The sequence below is a fragment of the Toxotes jaculatrix genome, chromosome 6, assembly GCF_017976425.1.
Source record: "Toxotes jaculatrix isolate fToxJac2 chromosome 6, fToxJac2.pri, whole genome shotgun sequence".
Lineage (NCBI taxonomy): Eukaryota > Metazoa > Chordata > Actinopteri > Toxotidae > Toxotes > Toxotes jaculatrix.
This window is the reverse complement of record NC_054399.1, coordinates 3,273,573-3,297,845: the sequence shown is the minus strand read 5'-3', so window position 1 is coordinate 3,297,845 and position 24,273 is coordinate 3,273,573. Positions and strand designations below refer to the sequence as shown.

General features: G+C 43.7%; 1 protein-coding gene across 1 annotated transcript in view; it reads right to left on the bottom strand.

The window, feature by feature from the left end:
- Positions 1-24,273, bottom strand: part of sh3rf1 (SH3 domain containing ring finger 1) — a 30,195-nt gene that overhangs the window by 5,444 nt on the left and 478 nt on the right. Inside the window, exons 2-7 of the mRNA XM_041040961.1 lie at positions 23,066-23,577; positions 7,695-7,970; positions 7,030-7,125; positions 5,439-5,744; positions 2,789-2,899; positions 138-265 (exon numbers count right to left, since the gene is read on the bottom strand). Coding sequence (XP_040896895.1) covers positions 138-265; positions 2,789-2,899; positions 5,439-5,744; positions 7,030-7,125; positions 7,695-7,970; positions 23,066-23,452 — 1,304 coding nt within the window. The 5' untranslated portion in view covers positions 23,453-23,577. The remainder of the gene's footprint in view (positions 1-137; positions 266-2,788; positions 2,900-5,438; positions 5,745-7,029; positions 7,126-7,694; positions 7,971-23,065; positions 23,578-24,273) is intronic.

The window sequence follows — 24,273 nt, the reverse complement described above, 5'->3', positions numbered from 1 at the left end:
ACAGGCGAGGACTCCCCCCTCTGAACTGAGAGTGTGCACTAAGGCCCTGGGCCACTGGTGCACAAACCGCTTCTGACATTTCACTGCACATTTAAGAAGACTGCATACTTTTGTGTAGGACTGTTTTTATAACTCACACTGTGGGTCTTTGTCTACCACTTTGGTCACTAATGCTGGGGGAGGGTCTCTGTCCGCCAGCCAATGAATATGCAGCTCCGCCGGCAGAGGATTGTGGGGGAGGAGGTGGGGGTGGTGGGAGAGCATCCTATAAAAGAAGAATAGAAAAACATATTAGTAGTCGGACAGAATTAACATTTAATTACAGTTTCACAACAGTTCATCACTTCCTCTCAGTATGAAGCAGAAAGACAAAAACAAAGTAAAGCAAGACTAAAAAAAAAAAAAAAAACAGCATGTATTGCGTAAGCAGAGAAACCAGTTTGTTTATGAGCAACAAAGAGGGGAAAAGAATGAGAGATCATCTGTCATCTGGGTTATTCCCTCCGGTTTTGCCTACACTAAGGGAGAGTCTGGTTTGGCAGACACCGTAGCCTTGTCCCTGACTTCCCCTGTGCAACTCAGAATCTCCTATTCTGCTTGTTTGTTTGTTGCTAGGAGACCACATAGCTAGATGTTAAATCCATTGCAGTATTTAATTGGAACCATATGAAATGAAAAACATGTCTGTAGACACACTTCAGAGAAACCCTCAAACCAACCATGAGTGGATTCATCTTGACTCACATGTTTTCCCTTGCCAAACGTCGGTAATGTCAAAAGAGACTCAAGCTTTTGACTAAAGGCTGATGCTGATTTTAGAAGATTTTCTTTGTATGCTTCATGTGCTTCTAGATTATAGGATTAAAACTAAGTCATCAACCTGCTATGTCAACATAAAGCACATGAAAACAACACTATAAACTTTTTTTTTTTTTTTTTGAAAGAAAAACTGAGCACGTTAGCACGATGGTGAAGACAACAACTCCTACACCTGGAGCAAGATGAGTCTTCCCAAGCTCAACATTGCCAGCACTGAGCAGCAGAGTAATAGCTTCCATGACACAATGGGGGAGGAGAGTGGCACTCAGACAGCCCTGTGGTATGTGTACAGACCTATGTGTATGTGTGAGAGTCGATGTGCGTTTCGGTTCACTGCCGACGCTTGAGCTGAGATAATTAGGTTGGCTGCAGGCTAGAGAAATCATCTGTACAAAAACATTATGTAGGGTTCCCAAGTGAAGCGGAGAGCTCAACCTTTTGTGTACACATTCCTGCTCATTTATAAAACTCCGCATGCCAGAGCGTACACACGGACAGGAAGTGAGCGTGCTGCTTTGTGTGGGCTGCAGATTTCTCTTGACATTTTCATCAGTGCTGATTTTTTTTTTTCCACAGAAGAATCGTGTCAGAAACAGAACAGGTATAAAAATCTAATTTTAGTTCAAAAATTCCTCAGTGTCATCATCTTTATGGAGGCTGTTGATAAATTCTGAATAATAAAGCTACACAGAATACAGATTAACACAGTTTCACACCTGAACAGCCTGAAGTAACTTTGCAGCTTGTTGGCAGCTGATGGGAAGCGTCGTGAGGCAGATGCTCACATCTGAACAAACTCATCCTCTCAAGGGAAGGCAACCATCTTTAAGTCATTATTACTATGTGAATTGGTTCATTTAACAGTTACAGGTACTGTATACTTTCATTCCCTTATGTTTTTGCCATGCACTGTGTTTTTATTAGGGATGCACCGATCCACACCGATTTTTTCACTTCCAATCCAATGCTGATACCTGAATTTGAATATCTGCCAATACCGATACCAGAGCTCTGTTTGCTTTAATATTATTATTATCATTATTGTTAAATTTACATGATGCTGTAATAAATCTTCTCTATAGGCAAGTACAACATGTACGAATGTATGCATGTATGTCCCAAAAGGCAACTTGAGGTAAGTAAAAGGTCAGAAAAACAGGAAATCCTGTTAACAGTCAATATTTATTAAATTCAAGAGATACCCATAAAGGGTAACCTTCTCTTAGACTACCCCTCTCCACATAAATATCGTTTGTGTGTAAAAGTTAATAGCGCGATATACCGATGCTAATGCGCTAGCCCGTCAATGGGATTTTCCATATTATGTTAGCATCGAGCTAATCGCTACTTATAACCACTTCGCGACGGAGCTTCCGCCCCTCGGTACAACGGCTTTGCACACATTGCACGTTGCTGTCTTGCTTTGTTGTGTTTCTAGTGCAAAATATTTCCACACAGCGACACGTTGTGCTGAAAAGTTGGTTAGCCACTGTGCTGCTCAATGCTAGCCTGCTAGCTGCAGACTCTGGAATGGACTTCCTGAATGGCGGCGTGTCTCATTATTCCGCGTCACATTGAGACACGCCGCCATTCAGGAAGTCCATTCCACAGTTTGCAGCCACTCAGCAGAGCAGCCGGCAGGGGATCACTTGTGGAGTCATTTCAGCAGACAACACTAAAGCACAGACACGGTTCATGGATCGGAACCCGATACCGAGACTGGATCGGATCAGCCCCATCCCTAGTTTTTATGCAACTTTGATGTTTTGGATTGAATTAAGTTTATTAAATGGATACACACACATATCAACTGCCTCTAAATCTATAGAAGAAAAAAACTTCAGCAATAGTAACATGTCACATACTTTTTAGGTTGGGTATTTAATCTGTTTAGTACTGAAAACAGAGCAGCACACCAACCAGCCCAGCATTTGTGAAATTTCTAAGACATTCAGATGATTCCACCTACCACAGGGATGGACGTGTAGCTTGTCTCTGAGGGAAATGTGAAGACAGTAGCTGTAGTAACCGGGCTACTAGGGGGTGGGGTCACGATTAGTCCAGTTGTGCAAATGTGGACCTGTCAAAAGAAAAAAAAAGGAAAATATGGACCATGAAATACACCATGCTGAATCCCTCGCAGTGAACAAGCTCCACTCACACATGAAGAACAGACGCGTGCTCCAGTGAACGCCACATGATTGTGATCAGTTGTATTCTGATTAATTAGGCGGAAGGAAGCAAAAAACATGTGGCTATCATACTTTATAATATGGGAAGTCTGATGGCCTACAGTATCTTAGAAATGTCAAAACTATTTTAAAAATACTCTCCCATTTCTCGTCTTCACTGTGTGAAAACGACTCTCGGCACACTCGGCTTCGTGTCCCGGTGCCTTAACCATAACCACAATGGTAGGCTCATGATCTGATTTGCCAGCGGAAACCAGGTGACCACCCAGCAGGACTTTTTATTGGACATATAAAGAGAGGTGGCTTCCCCGACCAGTCATCCACGTGAGTCATGCTGGTGTTGAAGTAACAAGGCCATACTGTTGGACACACAATATCTCCCTGTAGCCCGTGGTCTCTCTCCCATGCATGACTGCTCCAGACAGGGCCGCCTCTTAAGGTGAACCTCTCACAAAGCAGACCAACCCCAGGTTCAGTCTTCACTGCTTCCTTATCAACTGTGCACTGGGTGTGCCACGGAAAAGCAAAATGTAACTGTGTACGCCTGCACTGTATACAATATTATTATGAGCTACACTGAGGCACAGGTTAAATATGTTCTGTTAAAACAAATAATTTTCTTTAGAATCCATCAAGAGCAGCCCCTTTTCTTCCCTTGACATTTCCTCCTCATCTGATATAGCACACTGGTAAGTTGCAGCTGTGCTTATTTCCAAGACAGACTACTTAGGCCCCTAGGCAACTGGGGCTTACCTTTGTTGTTTTTTTTTTTGTCTGGGTGCTGGAAGGAGAGAAGATCAGTCGAGGTGAGGGGAGGGAGAGGAGCGGAGAGAGGCTGTGCGTACAGCGCCTGGAGATACTTTCTTTTGTGTTTTTATTAAACAGTGAACTGTAAATCAAACTTATTGTTAGCCCTGTTGTCACCAGGGAGGATCAGTTTACAGGCACAAATAGGAGTTTAAATGTAAAAGTATCCTGATAATCATTAGTGGGAAAGTCTGGAGTCATTAAAAACATGATTACACCTTCTGCATGAATAGAAGTCTTTGATGATACATAAATCATATCAACATGAAAAGGTTTTGGTTGAAAAAAAAAAAAATAAGGCAGAAGATCCTGAAGATCCACTTCACTGTAGACAAGCACTCTGCTCGTCTCCCTCTGAAAGATTAATGATTGAGCTGCTTAATAAGGAGTTCTGGAACACAGCATTTCAGAGACTCTGCAGACTGCACAGGGAGTACATTCAAGAGAAAAACACAGACACACACACACACACACACACACACAGGCAGACAATTACAGAAAAACAGCTCCCAAGGACAAGCTACAGCTCTACAAGCTCCCAGAACCTGGAAGTGGGACAATGCAGATGTCAGTGTGTGCGGTATGAAATCTGTCTGAAAAATACTGTCAAACCACCAGGCTTTAATAGCTGTCTTTATACTGTTTGGATAACAAAAAAAAAGAAAGTCAGCTATTGTGTGAACATGACTGCCAACATTTAAGATAATAAGACCAAGATCATTTTGAAATCCTGGGGAAAATCACCTTTACCTTATTATTACTTATTATTAAGACTTTATATTTGTTCTCAAATGTTTGGTAGCAGCTGAACAAAGAATTCATTACTGTTGCATAGTTCTAAATCACCATATAATGGCACACAGCTATTTCATTAAATGTCATACACTGTTTACCCATCATTCTTTGTAGACACTTTTGGACACAGAGGGACAGAGATGAAGGTAAATCAGCCGAACACTTGTCTGAATGCCTAACACCAAGCCAAACCAATCTCCAGCGGCTGGCAACCATAAAGCAGCTGCGAGCTGCAGTCATGTTGGGATCGGTGTGGAAACTTTAAGGGCTAAGCTGGAGTCGCTTTTGCGGACGAGCGGAGTCACGCATCCATGATTTCAAACGCTTGGATGGAGCAATGGTCTGTTTGGTACGATGGGGAGAAGGGAAGTCAGCCTAATTGCTGACAGAAGGAGAGTGGAGCCTTTGAAAAGCTACAAACATCTTGTGAAAACAAAAAGAGCTGAAGGCTGGACCCTGTTTTCCAGTTTCATGGTTGTGAGTCGTCTTTTCTCCAGTTATGCAATTAAACACAGCTGACGAGGATACTGGTGAGTCAGCTGTTTCAGAGAGTCATCTTATCCGGTACATTGGATTAAACAATGCCACAATATGGACACTAAATGGTCCATAAGCAGCACAGTGAGGGTACATTTCAATGTTCTACGCTCCACTACAAACTGTGAAAAACAAAAACATTAGGCCAGGGAAGACATGTGATGAATGGCTAAATATAGCTTACATATCATACTGCACGCCTTTCTGAATTCAGTCAACACATTGAGTACAACCTGCAATGCAGCAGGCGCTGTCCTTCACTCTCTCCCTTCCTGTGGAGTGCCTTACCTGCGAAGGTGCGCTGCAGGAAAGCCCCCCACTGATCTCTCCAATTCGGGCAGCGGCTGTGGGGTTGCTGGAGCTGATAAGGACCGGCCCGCTAATCTCCATGGAGTGGCGCTGAGGGGGAGGGGCTAGCATGGGTTTGTGGGACATGGTGAGAGAGGTGAAGGAATGTCGCTTCTTGCTGTTCTTCTTCTCTCCTGCCCGCTGGGCACCATTGCTCTGGGGCCCCGAAGAGGCCCCCTCACCAGAGTCTCCACTGGAGTCTGATGGCTTGTCCAACTCTATAAGCTGACGAGCTGCGGAGTTGAACTACGAGAGAGGAGGAGAGGGCAGGGGGTAATGAAGAGGGTAGTAAGGTGGAAATAACATATAGATGAGGCAGTGGTGATGGTCAGAATATTAAAATGATCATGAGAACTGTCAATATCTATAATAAAGCTGACCGTCATGAAAGACCTCTATCTTTGTTTAGTCAGTTGGGATCATGAGTGGCTGAACTGTATTTCAGGTATTTACACTGGACATATGAGTCTGAGGGAGCTGATGGTTCTAAGCTAGCTGCTCTGCAGGCTTTGTGACCCCGTCAGGCACCGTAGTGTGCGACTGAAGGGTAAAAATCAAAGGGGGAACACTAAAAAGGTTTTAGTTAATCACAGGGTGCTCTCACTTGGTGTCACACGTTGCCCCGAGCAGCTCCCTCTACTTAGGACATAAAAGCAAAGCATTCACTCTGATCCAGGAAGGAGCCTGTGCAGGTTCATCACTGACATGTCAGCACGTTAAGGCAGACATGCAGGATTAAGAACAAAATACCAGGTGAGCAACCTAAATTTAAGACTCATCTTTTACAGCAATTGCAGATTATTATAAATACATAACTGGGTTGCATTCACTGGTTGTGCAAGACGAAGAGAACATTCTGGGTTTGCTCCATGTTCGTGAGGGTACTGCACTTTTTTTTCTATTCTGCTAAACAAAACTCTGTATAGCATTAAAAATACTCCGCACTCTGATTCTTCAAACCCCTCACTCAGTGTATAAAAATATGAATATGGTAGAATACAAATAAAAGGAATAAAGAAAATTGTCACAGCTTCGGAAAAAATGATTCTCTCCCGCAGACTAACCTCCAGTCACTTCTACAACGTTCCAATGCAGCACATTAGACAGACAAACTGTATTCAGAGAAACTATTCTTGTGCCAAAAAGATTTTTTGACATATTTTTTTCTGCTTGTTTGTGATATGCGTAACAATGGGGCGCACACCGACACTGACAGCTTTCAAGAGAAAAATGAAATGATCTTTAAAGGGCAAAGATTTACTTCATTCTGTCTGGATTATTCCTAAAGCTTTTATGTGAGACCTGTGGAGCTGAGAAACGAAGAGACTGTGACTGTCTAAATCTTCAAAGACATGTTTAGCCGTTCTATGAAACATATGAGCATTTCAAGAGGAAGAGAAGTATCTAGATATATAAGGAAAGACGACTACGTTTTAAGGTTCTTAGTGTTTTTTTCTGATCTTCACAAGGCATTTGCTTCAGTAATGGTTGGTGATATTTAGACGTTGAAGAATCTAGTCCGTTGTCTTACCTCAACGTATGAGATGGGAAAAATTCCAATTTTATCTCCCAGCATTCCCTCCGCCCAATTTTCATCCACTCTGCGGATCACAGTCAGGATATCATCCTGAAAATTCAAGACACAGAGCAGCACTGCGTGAGGAAGGACCTAATTAAGGATGATGCTAACTAAGAATGTTTCTCATCCTTGAGGAACAAACACTGGACAGAAATAATGAGGCAGGGACAGTATTTTATTAAAGGGAACTTGCCCAAGAGTAAAAACACTGGGGTCTAGGCCGTGGCATTCTGTTTAGAAAACTCCTTAGTAAGCTTGTTTCTGTTTTTGCTTATGTGGCATTTAAACAAGCGATGACAGAATACAAAAACATCACTGTACGATCCAAACAGCTGCACAGATCTAACCGCTCAACTACTGTATAGTTAAGTTGTGCCTAGCTTTCTATGTCATTCATTCTCTGCAATCTAATTACAGTTGTTCATCAAGAAGCCTGGCTCAAAATCTACACCATTTCTCAGGGCGTTTCAGTTAACAACCCTCACATTCTAACACACACACAACTTGAGAAAATGAATACTTAGAAGACAGAGTGTCACAGTAATGAGAGGTATTTTTGTTTTACTGCAGTGACCACGTGGCAGAGCTGTGGGTGTTGCAGTGTCTCACTGTCTCACCTTGGAGAAGGGCAGACAGTCCTTGTCTGCCTCCTTGTCTTTGAGCTCAAAGTCATAGAGAGCTTTGCACTGAGGGGGTGGCTGTGGCAGCGGCTTGATGACCTGGACAAAGTTGGTGGGGAAGAAGCCGTGGACTCCGCCCATCTCGCCGTGGTACCAGTTCTCGTCCACTTGCCGGCGCAGGATGATAATGTCGCCCTTGCTGAACTTGAGGTCTCCTGGTTCCTTGCCATCGTAGTTGTAGAGCGCCTTGGCACAAGGGAGCTGGGGTACACCCTGAAAACAGAATGAGAGTAAGATGAGGGGAGGGCTGAGAAAGAGAGGTGACAAGAATAAAGGCAAGGAGTTGTATTCCAGTTCTGAACAATATACTACATAGCTAACCGGTCATAAGAGTGCAGTGGATTTACACTGAATAAATGACTATATTAAGTGTGTCTGGTATACAGTACATAGCAACTTTTCTTGTAGAACAGAAATGAAAAGCTGTTTGTTGTTTATAGTTTTTAAAAATTAGAACAGAGCGGTGGTGAGACAGCTGCAAGAAACTCCCCCAAACAAAACAAAACAAAAAAGAATAAAATAAATGATAAATGAATTAACTTTCAATCTCAAAAATCAAAGTATTCCAGCTTCTGAAAAAGATTTTTTCTTTCTCTGTGTGAAGTTAGTTTTGGTATATGATGTGGATTTGGGACACAAGCTCAGTTCAAAACTGAAGAATTCATGCAAAATTAATCAGCAACAGAAAGGTACAAGAGCAGTGCCAGAGAAGAGATGAAAATATCCAAGCTACGGCCAAAAAAATGCACTGCAACAAGCTCGTCAACAGTCCATGTAAAAGCCATTCAACTTCAAAACAGACTCCCAAATCCAGCAGAAACCAGCCCCTATGGGAAATGAAATTAGTATGTTCTTTAACACTGCAAACAAAAAGCGTTCACAAACGTGTGAGTATGTGCTTCTGCAGAGAGAGCAAACCGTCCTGCTTGTGCCGTAGTAGTGAAAAGGTCTCTGTGTTGTGTGTTCACAGTTTAAGTGTGATGAGCCTGGCTGATTTTGACTAGCTGACTAACGCCTTCAGAAGGCCCAGGGCCCTGTCCCTTTATCTTGCAGAGGAAGGTTTTGTATCTCAGCCTGCTAGCCTAGGGTCCTGAAAGGCCCATTCAGGGAATGACAATCCAGGGAAAGAGGGACACCGAGTGTGGGGGGGGGGTAGCAGGATAGAGAAGCATCAATGTCCTCCATTCAGGGTGGGTGTCCATGAGGAAGGATTCAGTCCAAACCGACCCCCACCATTTATCCCACTGCTGTTAGACATCCTTCACAGTGATCGGAATCACAAACACGACCAACCGACTGGATCTCGACTCTGGAACTGAAGCTTCGGAGTTGACAAGGAACATAACACAACGTGATAAGAAAAATGTCTACAACTCAGGCAGACGGCGGCAGAGTGAGAGAGTGAGCCAGAGACAGAGGGGTTAAAGCAGAGTTTGGAGCAGGCTCTGCAGTCTTGTTAAAGGCTAATGAACCGTTTAAAGGCTCAGAGGAGAATAAAAGTACAGAATGAGCCGTGATGGTGAGCCAGGGTGACATTACCCTGCTGCAGAGAATCACACAGCCTGAAGCACAGAGCCAATCGGTCTCTGGCACTGCTGGTCCAGCCTGTAGGGAGAGAGAAGGGGGAGGAGGGGTATTGTAGCCCCCTGCACACTGCACTGGAACTGGGCCTCCTTTCAGGGGAAAACAGGGCTTTTGAGCCCACCCAGGCCTGGCAGGGAGATTCGTGATGAAAATGCAAATACAAGTGGAAGCTCTGCCATTTTTTTTGGTTTCAAATGACAAAACAGGTTCAAGCTACACAAAACCAACGGGACATAATTACATGGTAAATATGAAATGCCGTTTGGAAGCACTTGTTTGTACACCAAGGCCAAGACTTAATAAAACCTTTAGTAGCTGCACACAGTCCAAAGTCAGCATTGTTATGTAATTTCTTTTACACGTGGTAAAAGTGATTGCCCTCATAAAAGGTGTTAGTAAATAAAACCCTAAATGTACAAAACACTATACTTGAACAATATGTCCCTTCTATTAGCTAGCAACTCAGAACAAATTCATTTCTGATAAGGTAATATGTTTTGGCCCCACACTCCGATTGCCTACTCGTTGGCTGGTTTTTGATCTCCCTATCCTGGCCCCATAAAGGGGGAGTTGTCAGCAGTTACATTTCCACGTTTCACTCGGCTTAACATAGTGAGAGGGAGAGAAAAATCAAGAGAGACTGACTTCGGGGAGTTTTACTCCGTCTCGTGAACGTGCACGACAGAGTAAAACTGGGGCTGGGTGACGGCTGTGGGGGTTAATATCCGGTTTGCATCCATGGAGACAGTGCTGTTGAGCCTGCAGTGGACCCGCATAAAGGAGCACTATCAGTCTTGCCCAAACATCCCCTCTGGAGAAGAGAAGGGACTACACTGAATATACAGGAACATACAGAAGAGAGCTATGGAGTTGCTATCACATAAGTGCCATAAAAGAGTCTCATCTCAAGGCTGCAAGCAACACAAACACACAGATCACATAAACACACACACGTACACAGATCTTCAGTGCCTTTATTGCTTTTAAACCCTCCCCAGGGGCAGGGTAAGTCTGCATTAAGGTACATCTCTGCATGAATCTATGCCACAGAAAAAGCCCTATCCAGAGCTCAGGGACTAAAACCAGAAGCATCGGATAAGATTTTTCTGGTCAAAGGAGGGGTGAGCACGTTTTTTTCTTCACTCCACCTCTCTAATTGTTTTCAACATCTGTAGTGAAAGTTTATGGAAGTAATTATACAGCAGCATACGCCACTGTTGGGTTGCTATATCAGACTGTTGCTACTCTAATGAGAGTCTGCAGGCAACTTCTAATGAATTCTACCCCTTTAAGGATTTAAAGAACACAATTACCCACACCAGCAACAGCCCACTTAGACCCTTAGCAACTAAAATGAAGTCTATGGGCCACAAAAGGACCTCACCGTGGCCTGATTATAACTCACATCAATTACAATCCACACAACTAAACAATAATACTTTTTATTATCCAAATATGAACTGGTATCATCTGCACTATCAGCAGAGAGGGCAGATAAGTAATTTGGTGACACCAAGACAAAGACAAACCTAATTATTGTGATAAACGCGGTAAACTTGTCTTTTAACAACACAATTTTATAGTTTCATTTATCGTGTCAGCTTTAGAAAATGTCAGGGAACAAAGTGAAGGTTTTGTCCACCAAAGAGCGTCAGAGCCGGCGTGCCTTGCTTGAAATCGGTATTCAAACGCTGCACCCCGAGTGACACTTCCAACTTTTTTCCACTTTTGTTATTTTTGCTTATTTCCTTGCAGCAGAGAGTGCTAATGCTGTTAACTTTTCCTTGTGTGTATGAGAGAGAGACAGAGAGACAGACAGCGACAGGAAAAGAAAGAGAGATTAGGTTCAATGTGCAGAGCATCAGCTGGTGTGTGCAATTACCCCTGTATTGCAGATAATGCAATTAGACCTGTGTGCTAAAGGGATTTGGCTGTTATAGTGTTCTCTTCCACAGCACTGGATTATAACTGAATTACCCTAGTGTTCTGCTCTACAGCACAACCAAATGTCAACAACCAGTGAGCAGACAGGCATAAAAACACAATGCATGCATGCATGTAGTGCTACAGAGGTAGGACTAGGTCAAATGGGGATAATTACACTAACAGCTGCCTTTATACAAGAATACTTGCGAGATATTTTAAAACTAAAAAAAAACTGGCCTCCTTTTTTGGGCTGTTAAAGCTATGGTTTCAACACACTGTTGGATTATTCTGCTATTTACATGGCTCAGAACCATGGAATAAACCTGAACTCCTACAGCGGCTCCTCTTTACAGCTAAAACATCAAGATTACAGGTAGCTTCTGCTCCATCAGCAGTTCCAAGGGTGGTGTGTAACCACAGTAGACAGAAACCTTTACCCCCTATGTGTACGTGCCAGACATGACTCCATTTCCATATGGACACCTCCAGGATCTCTGCATGGGGTGGGGAATGAGCAGGGGGCACCACTGGCAAAACAGTGTGTGAGGGGTGGGGGGTGGGGGGTAGTCTGTCTGGTTTGCCCTTCTACAAACATAACCAGGCCAAGACATGTCCGACGTTCTACCAGAGAGAGCACGAGTCGCATCTGCCACGCTGACCAGGTGGTCAGGTCATAGGACATTTGTTGTTCATTACCAATTTGCTGTATTTACTGAAGATCTTGCCACCAACACCGTAGCACAAGCATTGACACATGATGGGCGTGAGGAACTCTGAAGGCATGGGCCATCTTGATTCCATTAGAGCTGCATAACTTTAAATTGATTCCTAATGGCCTTTTTAATGGCCGCTGTACAGCAGACTTCTTTCACCGCCTCCCCACTCTGTCTAAAAATCACAGGGTTTCTTGGTTTACAGTACAGGAACTGGGCCACAGGCAAACAGAGCCAGAAAAAGGCGGTAATATCACGTTTATGAAAGCCAGGAGCCAGAAATAGACCGTTTTAGATGTCATCATCAAAACTAATCAAGCAAACAATTCAACAGAGGCTGAAATTATACATGGTTGTATTTTTGGGAATGTTATTTTGATGCTCCAACTATTTCAGAATTATTCATATAAATACATCAAATTAAACACATTTAACAATACTGAATACTGAGATTTAAAAAAAAACCTTAAACACGAGGATCACCAAAAATATAACTCCATCAAGGAGTGACATTTGCTGACATTCACATTATGTTGTCCCAAAGAGATCTTCAGGCGAGCAGCTCTTGTCACAGCCGAAGCTCCTGACACAGCCTACTCATCTGGAGCTGTTGTCTCCCTCTCAGTCTGAGACAAAAGAAAAACCTCCATTCTCTGGTTTCTATGGAAACTCCACACAGGAGCACTTTTATTTTTGGCTATTTATGGGTCTTCTGACAGTGTAGTGAATCTTATGAAAGAGAGTCATTCAGAATCCGGCCAGTGTCCAGTTGTGGGTGAGGGTGCAGCGGTGGGGTTTCAGGGCAGTGGTGAAGTTAAATCACCTCAAAGAAATAGTTCAACATTTTTATTTGCTTTCTTGCCAAAAGTTCGATGACAACATGAAGTAGCAGGTCAGCTAAGCTTATCATAAAGACTGGACACAAGGAGGAACCGCGAGCCTGACTTTGTACAAAGGTAACAAAACCCACCTGTAAAGCACCTGTGCAACTCAATACAGAACATTTACTGCTGCGTGATGATGCATTTATTATTTTGATTAAATTAACTTATGAAATTAACAAAAAAAAAGATGAATTCAACCGGTACCTGAATTCAATAAACAGAATCAACAAGCAGAATTCAGAATCCATAAAATCTGAGTGATACTCAGCCCCACTGTGTGCTGAATCCTTTATCTACTTGACTGTGTTTTGCAAGGAAAGAAAGAGGCAATTAACCATTCAAGCTTTCCCAGAGCTTTACTCCATGACAGCTCACTGTGCTTGTTTGTTTCCCTCACTACATACCAAATGAGGTCCCACACATTAGTCTACAGGCATGAAAAACACTCAGAGCAGCCTGGAGGCCAGATGGAAGCTTGGATCATATGTGAGAAGAACAGGAAGTTTTCGAAAGCCCTCAAAACTGTCCTCCTGTTCCTCCTCATGTTCGTCCATGTTCCCAGGTCAGTGAAGACATCTCTAAGTTAGTTTAACATGTTTATACTAGGAGACACAATGTCCTCTACGTCCTCGATTGCCAGTTACAAAACACATCTCAGGAGTGGCCACTCACTGACCCCAACCATCTATAGTTTAACTGCCAGTTCCTGACCCTGAGCTATAGGCCCCGGGGGCTCATGAGAATCCCGCTCACGATCAAAGCCATCGTTCTTGGAGTTGGGGTACAGGCCTCATGAGGCTGCCATGTGCAAAACCAGGAAGTACACTGAGATTTGGGCCTTAAGGTGGTGGTGGTGGTGGTGGGGAGGGTCTATGAAAACACATGGACATACAATCAAGATATTTCTGAGCTGAGTGCACTTAGTAAGCTATAGATTAGTCATCAGAAAGAAGCCATCTCAACAGGAAGGGAGTATGGATTTGTGGGAGAGCAAATGCACACACTGTAGAGCTCTCACACATGCGGTTTTCATGAAGCTCTCGTGTGTTTTGGGACTATGGGCAGGCTCTACTGAGAAAATGCAATTACACGAAACCACATGCACATGAACTGGCACATCTCTTCGTGTAGCCTGTTGTGCACGGGCTGGTTTTCTTTACCTGGCTGGCCTCAGATGAGGGATGAAGGCTGGTGCTGGGTGGCCCTGGGATCACCCAGTCTGCTTGTCTGACTAAAAACTGAAAGAACAGATCTCTTTAACTCTGTGCCAGTTCATACACTGGGCTTAACAATAGCTCTCACAGGAACCCACTCACATTTCAGCGCAGACAGAGAGAGCCAGAAAGCCAGAAAGCAAGCCAGAGAGAGAGAGAAGGGCAGAGAAACCGTGAGAGATCAAAAGGCTGAAAAGAAAGTGAGGCAAGGAGAGGAAGCAAGGCTTTCCATCCTGTACCTACAATGTGGTTCTGCGACACAGACACACTCACACTGGGTCAGTAGCGCTAGCTAATCTAGTAATGCATGGACAACTGTGGCAGGCAGGAAGTGATGCGCCACCGAATAAAATCACATGATAAACATTCAAAATGATGTTGTGTGTATTTCAAATGTTTAACAGACCAAGAAATCAGTCAAACAAATGCAAATGTAAGTACACATAAGCATGTTGCCCACTGGGTGTTTTTTTTTTTAATCTGTTACACAACCTCTGATCACACTGAAGAATTATTTAAACACACCGGGCTGGAGGCGAGTTAACATTGCCTCAGACAGTTGCAATGAAAAAGTTTTCACGCACCACCAGTAAGCAGCTCACTAATCAATAGACTATTTGGGTAAAAAGCATTATTTCAAATATCTGCAAGGGGCGCGACTCTGTCTCAAGTATTTAATAACCTGGATTTGCACTAAGAGAGGTGTTGCACAGAGGAAGTTAGCTTGTATCTAAGCTACAGAGGGATTAGTTCACAAATGTCACAGTATCTGTGTATTGGGGAGCAGTCATTATGAGCTGAATACTAAGCATTTCCTCACATTACTCTCCACTGTGCTGGTGAAAGCGTGCAGTGTCTGTGGCCTTTTGTTTCTCCAAGTCATTCAGGGTGAGCCACCTGCTCTGCTCTGCTCAGGCTGACTTCGATTTACGCAGGGTGTTGCATGTTGGGAACACCCTGAGAGGCGAGAGGCGATGTTTGTCACGACTGCCTATGCTGTACGTTGCAGAATCTGGAATAAAACCGGCTGTAATAACCTCTGTTTCATCTTTGTTAAAACGTCTGACTGTTTCTCATGTGCTTATGCTTATCTTTCAATTGTCCAGTGTTGTGTGTCAGTCTAGTGGGCAACTGAGGAACATTTGCTTGCATTGGCTGGTATTTGTACGCCTCTACAGTGGACAAACAAAGCCAGGATATTGACACAGTCCTGGCAAAGGGCCAAGGCACAAATACTGCGTCTGTTCTCTGACTCAAGAAGCAGCACAGCACTGGCCATTTTTCACTTTCTTAAGAGAGTGTGTGAGTGCGTTTGTCCATTCCGCCCTCGACTCAGCCCAGATGTCACGCGTAGCTGCTAGCTTCCCTTCATCTCCACTCAACGCTAAGTAAAGCATCACGTACCGGAGCAACAGCGAGTCTGAGGAACTCTGAGTTTGGGAACCCAAGTTTGGCTTCTTGGTCTTTGGCAAAGGTGTGATGTGTGATTAGGTCTTAACAGAACCGTGATACATTAATACAGCAGTGTGTGTCGGTCCTGTTCTGATGGAGGTTCGCTTCAGTTTGTGCTTTATAGTGAGAAATGTTAAGCATCAAAACTGGCCAAATTATATTGTCAGCGCTGGGAGTATAAAAGAAAATGAGTATTTGTAAGGAATCATGGTCATGGCCACATTAGCCATCAGAGGAAAACATATGGGCAGGGCCCATAAGGCTGGAGACATTTGACAAGCAGATAATTCTGCTGGCACAGACTCACACTGCAAAAATCCCAGGCTGTTGTGGTTACTCAGCCCACAGTAATACCATTACTCACTGGAGAGAAAGGAGACACAGATGTTAGTGCCTCTAAAACTGATCAGGACGTCCACATACATGAAAGCTAATGGGCCTCTCCTCGACGCAATCAGCACGAACATCACACCTGTCTACCACGGAGCATAGAAACAAACACAGGCTGACTGGTTAAAACCTGCGTTGACATTTCAACACAGCGTTGTCACAGGCCTGCTTGTGTACTGACTACACACCTGTGTTTTTGTGGGTGTGTACAGAATAATGGGCCCTCATGGATCTAAAATCGGTCGGTGACTCATTTAAACAAACACTGCCCTGGCTCCGCTAGACCAAACTCACAGAGGGCTAGGTGTGCGTCTGTGGAAAACAAGGTGCATTCGACTCTAATCAGAACAGTTATGACTGGATACAAATGTCAAAGTAATCCTCTAGTCAGTGCTTGTGGTGGGATACGAGCGCAAAAAGTATATTATGGCAGAAAGCCCCCCCCCCCCCCCCCCAACCCAAACCCAAGTCTTTGTCAGGGCTCTCTCCTATTCAAGTCCACTTCAATAATTAATCACACACTGTCAGCAAAGCAGCAAAGAGACCCCACACATGTAGAGTAACTGAGAACTCAGGCAAGATTTTGGCATACCATCTTGAAAAATGAAATATAAAGTGTTACAGAAAAAAGAGTCACAGCTCGTCAAATGTGAGGATTTTCTGCTTGTCTGTTTTTTATGACTGTAAACTCAGTAGCTTAAGATTTTTGACTGATGGGCTGACAAATAAATAAATAAAAGTTTCCAAAGACATCACATGGGGCTTTAGATTTACTTTTTCTAGTATTTTATAGATGAATCAATAAATAAAAATAAACATATTTGTTAGCTGCAGTCCTACATCTCTTGTAGGACTGGAATGATAAACAAAATTGACATATCAGGATATTAGGACTAAAAATCTTGATAAAATGATCTTCTCTAAACTTAATCCTGCAACTCATTTTCCCATATAAGTTCAGTTGTACTTTCTTTACATCCAAACCACTGAACACTGACTGACAAACAGCCTTATAAACAACCATATAAACTATATCTTATGTAGCAGTCTAAAGCCTTTTCTGATCGAGAATACTGTTCTGATAACAAGTAAGTGTGGAACAGCAACATATAACGTGGCTGAGCAGTAACATTCATACTGTTCATATTAAAGCAGATACACAAAAAAAAAAAGATAATCGCTTGGAGTTAAAGTACGCAACACTTCATCCTCTGGACTCAACAGCGGATACCCAGTGCCTTCTCACAGCGTGGAAAGATGTCACCCAGGGGACAAATGCAGATTAACTGCACCTCTGGGCCTCACAGAAAAACAGGAAACCTTACACATAACACATGCACATAACAGAACAGCAAATACAAGCGGCTTACGGAAGAAAGGCCAGAGATCTGAAGAAAATGTTCAAAATGTTTGAAAGAATCCGTTTTTTCCTCATCTCAGGAGGAGATCTGGGACCACACTCAGATCTCTCACAGATCAGAAAGGTGAGACAGAGGCAGCCGCTGCTGCTTTACGATGTATCAGGAGCCAGTGGTAGCTCTTGGGTTAGAGGTCAAACAACTGAAAACGAAACTCCCAGCACATCGTGATTCTGCCTCAGGGATGGGAACTCAACACTTAACATGCCAGCAGTCAAACGGCCCATGGATGACCAATCCCGTCCCGCCAATCACAACACAGGGCGAGAGGTCAAACTGCTCTGTTAAGGCCAGGCAGGTATTAGGGGCACCTTGGGAATAGGGGAGGGACACAAAGGGACACATGTTGTCAAACAGCTGACAAAACAGCCAAAAGAATAAATTCCACTGAAAACACTTGTAAAATAATTTGGTGTCAATACTTAACACCCAAGCCAGGAGACTAGTTAATAAATGTTTTTTTTAATGTTACTGATGTAATTTTCATTATTATATGAGGACAAGTACACTCAACATGGCCTGTAAAACAAACAGCTGATAAGAGTTGGTCCACAAAACATTTTTCCCAAGGAACTTGGCCACTGGACCACACACATTAAACAAGCACTAAAGAAAGGTTTTTGCTGGCTCCCACAGGTGTGACGGTACCATGGTAAAGAAGGTCATGGCTGCTTCTCTTACTATTGTCATGCTGACAGACTTGGCAGGAGATGAGATATGGACGGAAGAGGCGGAGGGGGGAGTGGGCCACTGGCAAATGTGGCATTTTTGGTTGTTGGACCACCCAGAATTTAGTCTTAAAACCGCTGGAAATAACAAACGTTACCACAGCTTTGTTAACAAAACCTATACAACGGCTTTAAATGCAATCACCAGTTCACATAGATATCCAGACAGCCCAGCAGCCTAACATAGCCAACACTTTGTGTGACTATGAAACAATGTCTTGCAACAAGATCCAGCTGCTGCAGCTGAGTCTGCCCCGGGGCTTTCAGATGCAGGGGCACGTCACTGCACGCTAGATTATCAACGGAAGCACAGACCTTATTTACACATGACAGGCACAGACCTCTACCATCCTAAAATCAACACATTTACCTGTGAGACAACAAACCACATCGCATGTCTAAAAGGAAAGAACAGAAGACAGAAAGTAAAAATAAATACATGTTGATACTTTAAGGAGACGCTGAACGTGTACTGGCAAAGTGGGACGAGACTGGACAAGCCCAGTGTTTAGAGGAGAGACAGTGGCCTGCAACTGCTCACAAACACAAAACATCCTACTCTGTCTGGGGAAAAGAGGCTGAAAGGAGACTGAACAAAACAAGACTACTCTTCCGTTCATGTGCATGGAAAATCTCGAAAGTCCAAAAAAGACAGAAACAGGCACACACCCTCCGTCAGGGGAACAGTGTTACCCTACAATGAGGAGGCTATGGCTGCACCTTAATCCCATGATTAGGTCTTTTGAACTTCTCCTTGGGAATTATGTAAACACAAACGGAGGACAATAATTACCCACAGCATAACAGACCACTTGCTCACTGTATGTTTTCCAAAACATGGTAAGAACTGTAAGGGGTGAGAGAATTGCAAATAGGTGTGAAAGTGATGATGGATGTGTTTGTCTATCTATGTTAGCAGTGCAGTAGACTGTCAACTCGTCTAGGTACCCCTCCTCCTGCTCAGTGTATGACGGCATGGGCACCACTCCACTGAGAGCTTGTGCAGGATTGGCAGTGTAAGAAAAGGACTTACGACTGGACCTGCAACCGTCTGGGTTCCACAATTTTATGTTCCATTACAAGTTGGTAGTGTGAAAATACCTTATTATTTACCTGCTTTCTAGATACTTAAGTTAACAACACAGTCAGAAACCATGCATTTAAAAAATATTACCTACAACCTGGCACTGAAAAAGTGCACTTCTCAACAAGAGACAAACTGACTTAAGGTATATCAGGTAAGTATGTAAAAATACATAGTGACAACCACAGACGTAGACACAGGTTGCTGCACAAAATAACAAGTGTTTTGTTTCCTCAGAATGAGAGTCAGCAGTCAGCAGTAAGAGGAGAACAGGGAGCAGTGCCGACTCACTGTCTAATAAACTCTAATCTCATTAGACCTTTAACAGGCTCCAGTCTGGATTTAGACAGCTAGGAGGGAGGAGGTACGAGGCAGAAATATGGGAAAGAAAAAATACAGCTTGTGTCTCATAAGAGAAAATTACAGGTGGCTCCAAAATCCCTGACACGCACTGTCCAGAAGGTCACGACTACTTGTAGACCTCCGTGGGAAATACAGAGGAGGCTAGAGAAAAGTGTGAGCGTGTTGAGAGAGCAGGAACGAACAGACCAAAAAGCCCTCCTGAAAAATTCCCAGTGGAAAGCTGTAAGTATGAGTTTGCCAGTATGTGGGCAGTGTGAGGGTGTAATGATGGGGTTCTGTCGCGCAGGCAGAGGTCAGCCAGCCGGCCAAGAGGGAAGGCTTCAACAACAATATGATGTCATCAAAGAGGGCCAGCGTGACTCATCGACCTCAGACGAGGGAGGCGCACAGGAATTTTAATAAGATACCTCCACATAAGGAACCCATAAACAACATTCTTTTTCTCTGAAGAAGTAAATCAACTACAAACGACAGGACAAAACACACCGCAACTGTATTTTAAAAATAACCGAGGAACAAAAAACGTTTGCAGTTTTACTTGTGGGCAACAAGACATGGGACAGCTTCCTTCTATCAGTAGTAAATAATACCAGATTCAAAGGCTGTGTTTACTTCCTGTTTGTACAGAATCAATTCAGGGGGTTTGAAGATGATGAGAAATAATGGCAGGAGGAGGAGGGGGCTATCGAACATGAGAGGCCTATAAAAAGAGAAAAAAAAAAAACTTTCTGTGTGTAAAGCGCTCATTAGCAAAGATGAGACAATGACCTAATTACATCCCCAAGAGCTTGGAAAAGAATAGTGTCTCATTTCCCATCAACTAAACACACAAAGACAGACACACATACACGTAGCAACACGTTCACATCCAATCGTTAGTTGAGTGATGTTCTTATCGTTAATGCACCTATTGGGCCGCTAAATGTAACCTAAACTCTAATGTACAACACCATTAAAAATAAACACTAAGGCTTTTATAACAATGGCAGAAATTACCATAAACAAAGCTCTATTTTAAGTCTGTGGGAGAACAAGCTAAACTCTCCAGGGCACCGTAATGATAACTGAAGACATCCACAGAAATCTCTCTAATTCTTCTTCCCTCTCCCTCATTGGCTCCGACCCCTGACTGACATGACTCCTGAACCCTGACCTCTGACTTCCAGACAGCTCCAATGGCTTTACTCACTCTCACGCAAAAAATACCACTGAGCTATCTGCTCTCAATCTGTGCGAACAAAATACTGTGTTATATGAGTCAACAAGGGCGAGAGGAAGACAAAACATCCATGTAACGGAGCACCGTGGAGGTGAGTCATCAGCCTGACTGTGAAGGGCCAGGAAACCACAGCGCTACATTCAAGACAAGCCTTTTCATTTCCCGCATCAAAGAAATGCCAGGGCAGAGTGTCAAACAAGTGCTGCAGCCCTGGAGATGGTAAGAGGAGGGGCAGAAAGCTGACTGTGCGAGGTTACTCACTAAACATTTGACCCTTTTGGTCCTGACGCCTTCACTTAACACTCATCAGCTTCTGTTACTGGTGGCCTTCCATACACACACAATCTCCCTTGGCCACTCTACAAGTGTCGGTCAGTCAGTAACATCAGAGGGGAACCAAAACAAAACCCTGTTGTGCATCTGTCAGGCAGTCCCCGCCGCTCTCCCCTCCGAGCCATTCTCTGGCCATATAAGAATTGGAGGTGGAGCTCTGCTTGAACAGGGGCATGGCACCAAAGGAGCTGCTTCAAACTACCCCAAAATTCAGGGGAAGGAGAACTAACAATAAAGAAGTGGGACTGAGGGAGTCACCCAGGGGCAGTGAGGCGCTCAGTCCCCATGAAGCACAAACCAGAGATCAGGCTGGGCAATCAGCAAGAGCTTTGATCTCTGTCTTTTATGTTCTGAAAACGTTACACCTGCACAACCATGTCTTTTCTTGTTCTCTGTCATCAGCAGAATGCCTTAGGACGACAGAACAGACCTGAGACACGCTCTTCGTCAGTAACATGACATCGTGCAAAAGGAAATGCAAGGAAAATAGGAAAGAACCTTTAAATGGACTTCACAGTTACACACACGGTCACACAACACTTTGATATAGTGTGTGCATGTTGGGAGCGCTGCACCCTCCATGCCTGCATTGGGGGAATGTAATCAACTGTCAATCTTAAAAACATTAGAGCGGTGAAACAATACGGCAGTTTCAAGTGTCCACCTTTTTATCACCAACAAACAGGCTTTTCAGAGTCGAGGGAAATTCCGCGACGCGCAAACAGCTTTGAAATGAGCACGGATCCTCTGAAGTGATCGAATGGCAAATGAGGCGGGTCCCCCAGTAGCGATTTACAGCAAGGTCTCTGATCTTCGTACCTGCACGGCTAGGCAGATACATTATCAGCACTTTGACATTCCAATGATTCTACTCAGGACCATGACCTTTTCATCTACTCTATCCTCCCTACGTGGAGACCAGAACTGCTCAAAGAGGGGCCCATGGGTCATCCACATTTTTTTTTTTTACTTGCTCACATTTTTTAGGGGTCTGGTTTTGAAATGTTCAATAACACTGGAACCATACCATTACAAATACTGCCTTAAGAGAAGTTTGAGTGTATGTACGTTCAAACACTAAAATTTGTTTCAGATCTTGACAAGGTGCCGAGACAATATTATTTACTTGTTCTTTTCTCTGTCATGTTATGTTTCCATACCAAACAGCAGCAGCTCAAAGTGTGACTGTGACTCTAATAACCAATACATACAGTAGAAGAAATAATATAGAGTATTGATTTTTCCACAAAGTTGTGTAAACAATAGAGAAACATCAGTTTTCATTAGAGTTAATGGTTCAATAAATGACATAAAATAGCACCAGTACTCTAAAACAAGACATGCCATGAAATCTGTTGGCTTCAGCATCTGCTTTCATCTCATAAGTGTCTCCACATAACCATTAAGAACAGAAATATTGATGCCTTAATGTCATCATGTTTCCTTGGACTTTCAGGAGCTTAGAGAAAAAGAAGGCGTTATTTTCCTTCTTGCCTGTGTTTAAAAGCCCGCCTCGCTCATCTGTATACATAATACTACTACTGTACTATACAACTCCTTTCAGTTGTGCAAATAAAACAACCACCCTGTCGTCCCATCCTGAATTTCTCATGTACATTCACAAGAAACACTACAGCAGGATCCCAAGCGTAAGAAAGACTTTGGCATATGGCATTGTTAGCAGCTGAGAGAGAACTGCGAGCCCTTCTTACGGGAAGAAGCCCGGCTGCAGTCGGCACAGAGAGCAGAATCATTTGTTGGCTCGACTATTAACTGCTCTCAATCACTGCCATTAGTAATGTTGGGCTGCTAGTCAACTGGCTGGCTCTCGGATCACCATGATAACACTTAATCCGCAGCAAAGATTAGAGAGCCAGTAATGCAACATGCTGCTTTTAATCCACACAGATTTTCTCTGTTTTGTTTCAGCTTGACCCTAACAATGGGAAACTCAGATTCATGCTCACTGATCCATGTTTAGTCACTGTGAGTATACTAACCCGGACAAGGGTGCTCTTAGCCTGAGCTCGCTGGGGTTGTGCTCCTGGGGTGCCCTGGTCCCTGGAGCCCTGGTCCCTGCCGTGCGCTCTGGCCACAGCTCCAGACGTACCATTTGTGCAGACTCCAGCCCCAGGGCCGGCCCTTCGAGGCCTCTGCTTGATGCCATCCAAAAGGCGCACGAGGAGGATGTTGCTGGGGAGTTCATCCACGGCACACTCCACCAGCGTCCGGCACTCTGGGCAGCGCAGCTCTCCACGTGAGCCTAGGATGCCTTGGAGGCATCGGCGGCAGAAGGTGTGCTGACAGGGAAGAACCTTTGCCGAGGCATCCAGACGCTCCAGACAAACAGGGCACTCGAGCAAATCCAACAATACTGACTCGTCCATTCTCTGTGTGTTCTGCTTTGACTTCAGCAGAAAAACATGACGCCGATAAGGGTTTTGTTTGGAAGCAGGACCAGCACTGTCACGTCACTCCCATACCTCGGCTATTGCCATGGCATCTGCATCAGCTGCAAAAGAGGGTCAAGACATGCATATTAATCAACTGTACTGGCAAGAAATAGGTCACAGTATGAATACAACAGGCATCACATATGGCTGAAACTGAGTAGTGTTGTTTTATTTGTTGTTTGCACGAGAAATTCAGACAATCACAAAGAAAAACTGGCACAATCACGTCACGTTTAACTCTGTATTTAAATAATGCGCTGACAGCATTACAGAGTAAGGGACTGACTGGCCAAGTTAATCTAATTTAAAACGAAGCGGATAACTACACCTGGTAACTGTGATCTTAGATCCCCGGACCCGGGAACTTTTGCTCGGTCAACAGGACATGAGCGCGACAAAAAAAAAAAAAAAAAAAAACCGAGAGAAATTTGCAGCAGCTGTACAGGAGTGAAAGGCTGTGATTTGTCTTTCAGGAGCGAAAACATAAGACAGGAATTTACAAAGAAGGCAGACAACACACTTCACTTGGTGAATAACAACAATATACCCGTTAACACCACAGGAAAACATTTAAACGATAACATCCAAATCCAAACGTTTCAAGCTTGTACGGCAGCAGTGCAGAGTTGTAGGGAGAAAAAAAATGTCAATATTACGTAACACTTCACAGCACGAAAACGTGTACTGATACTTGTCTGACTTTTTATGATATTAGTACTCTGCCCAGTTGTGTTTCCCCGGAAATTAAAACCACC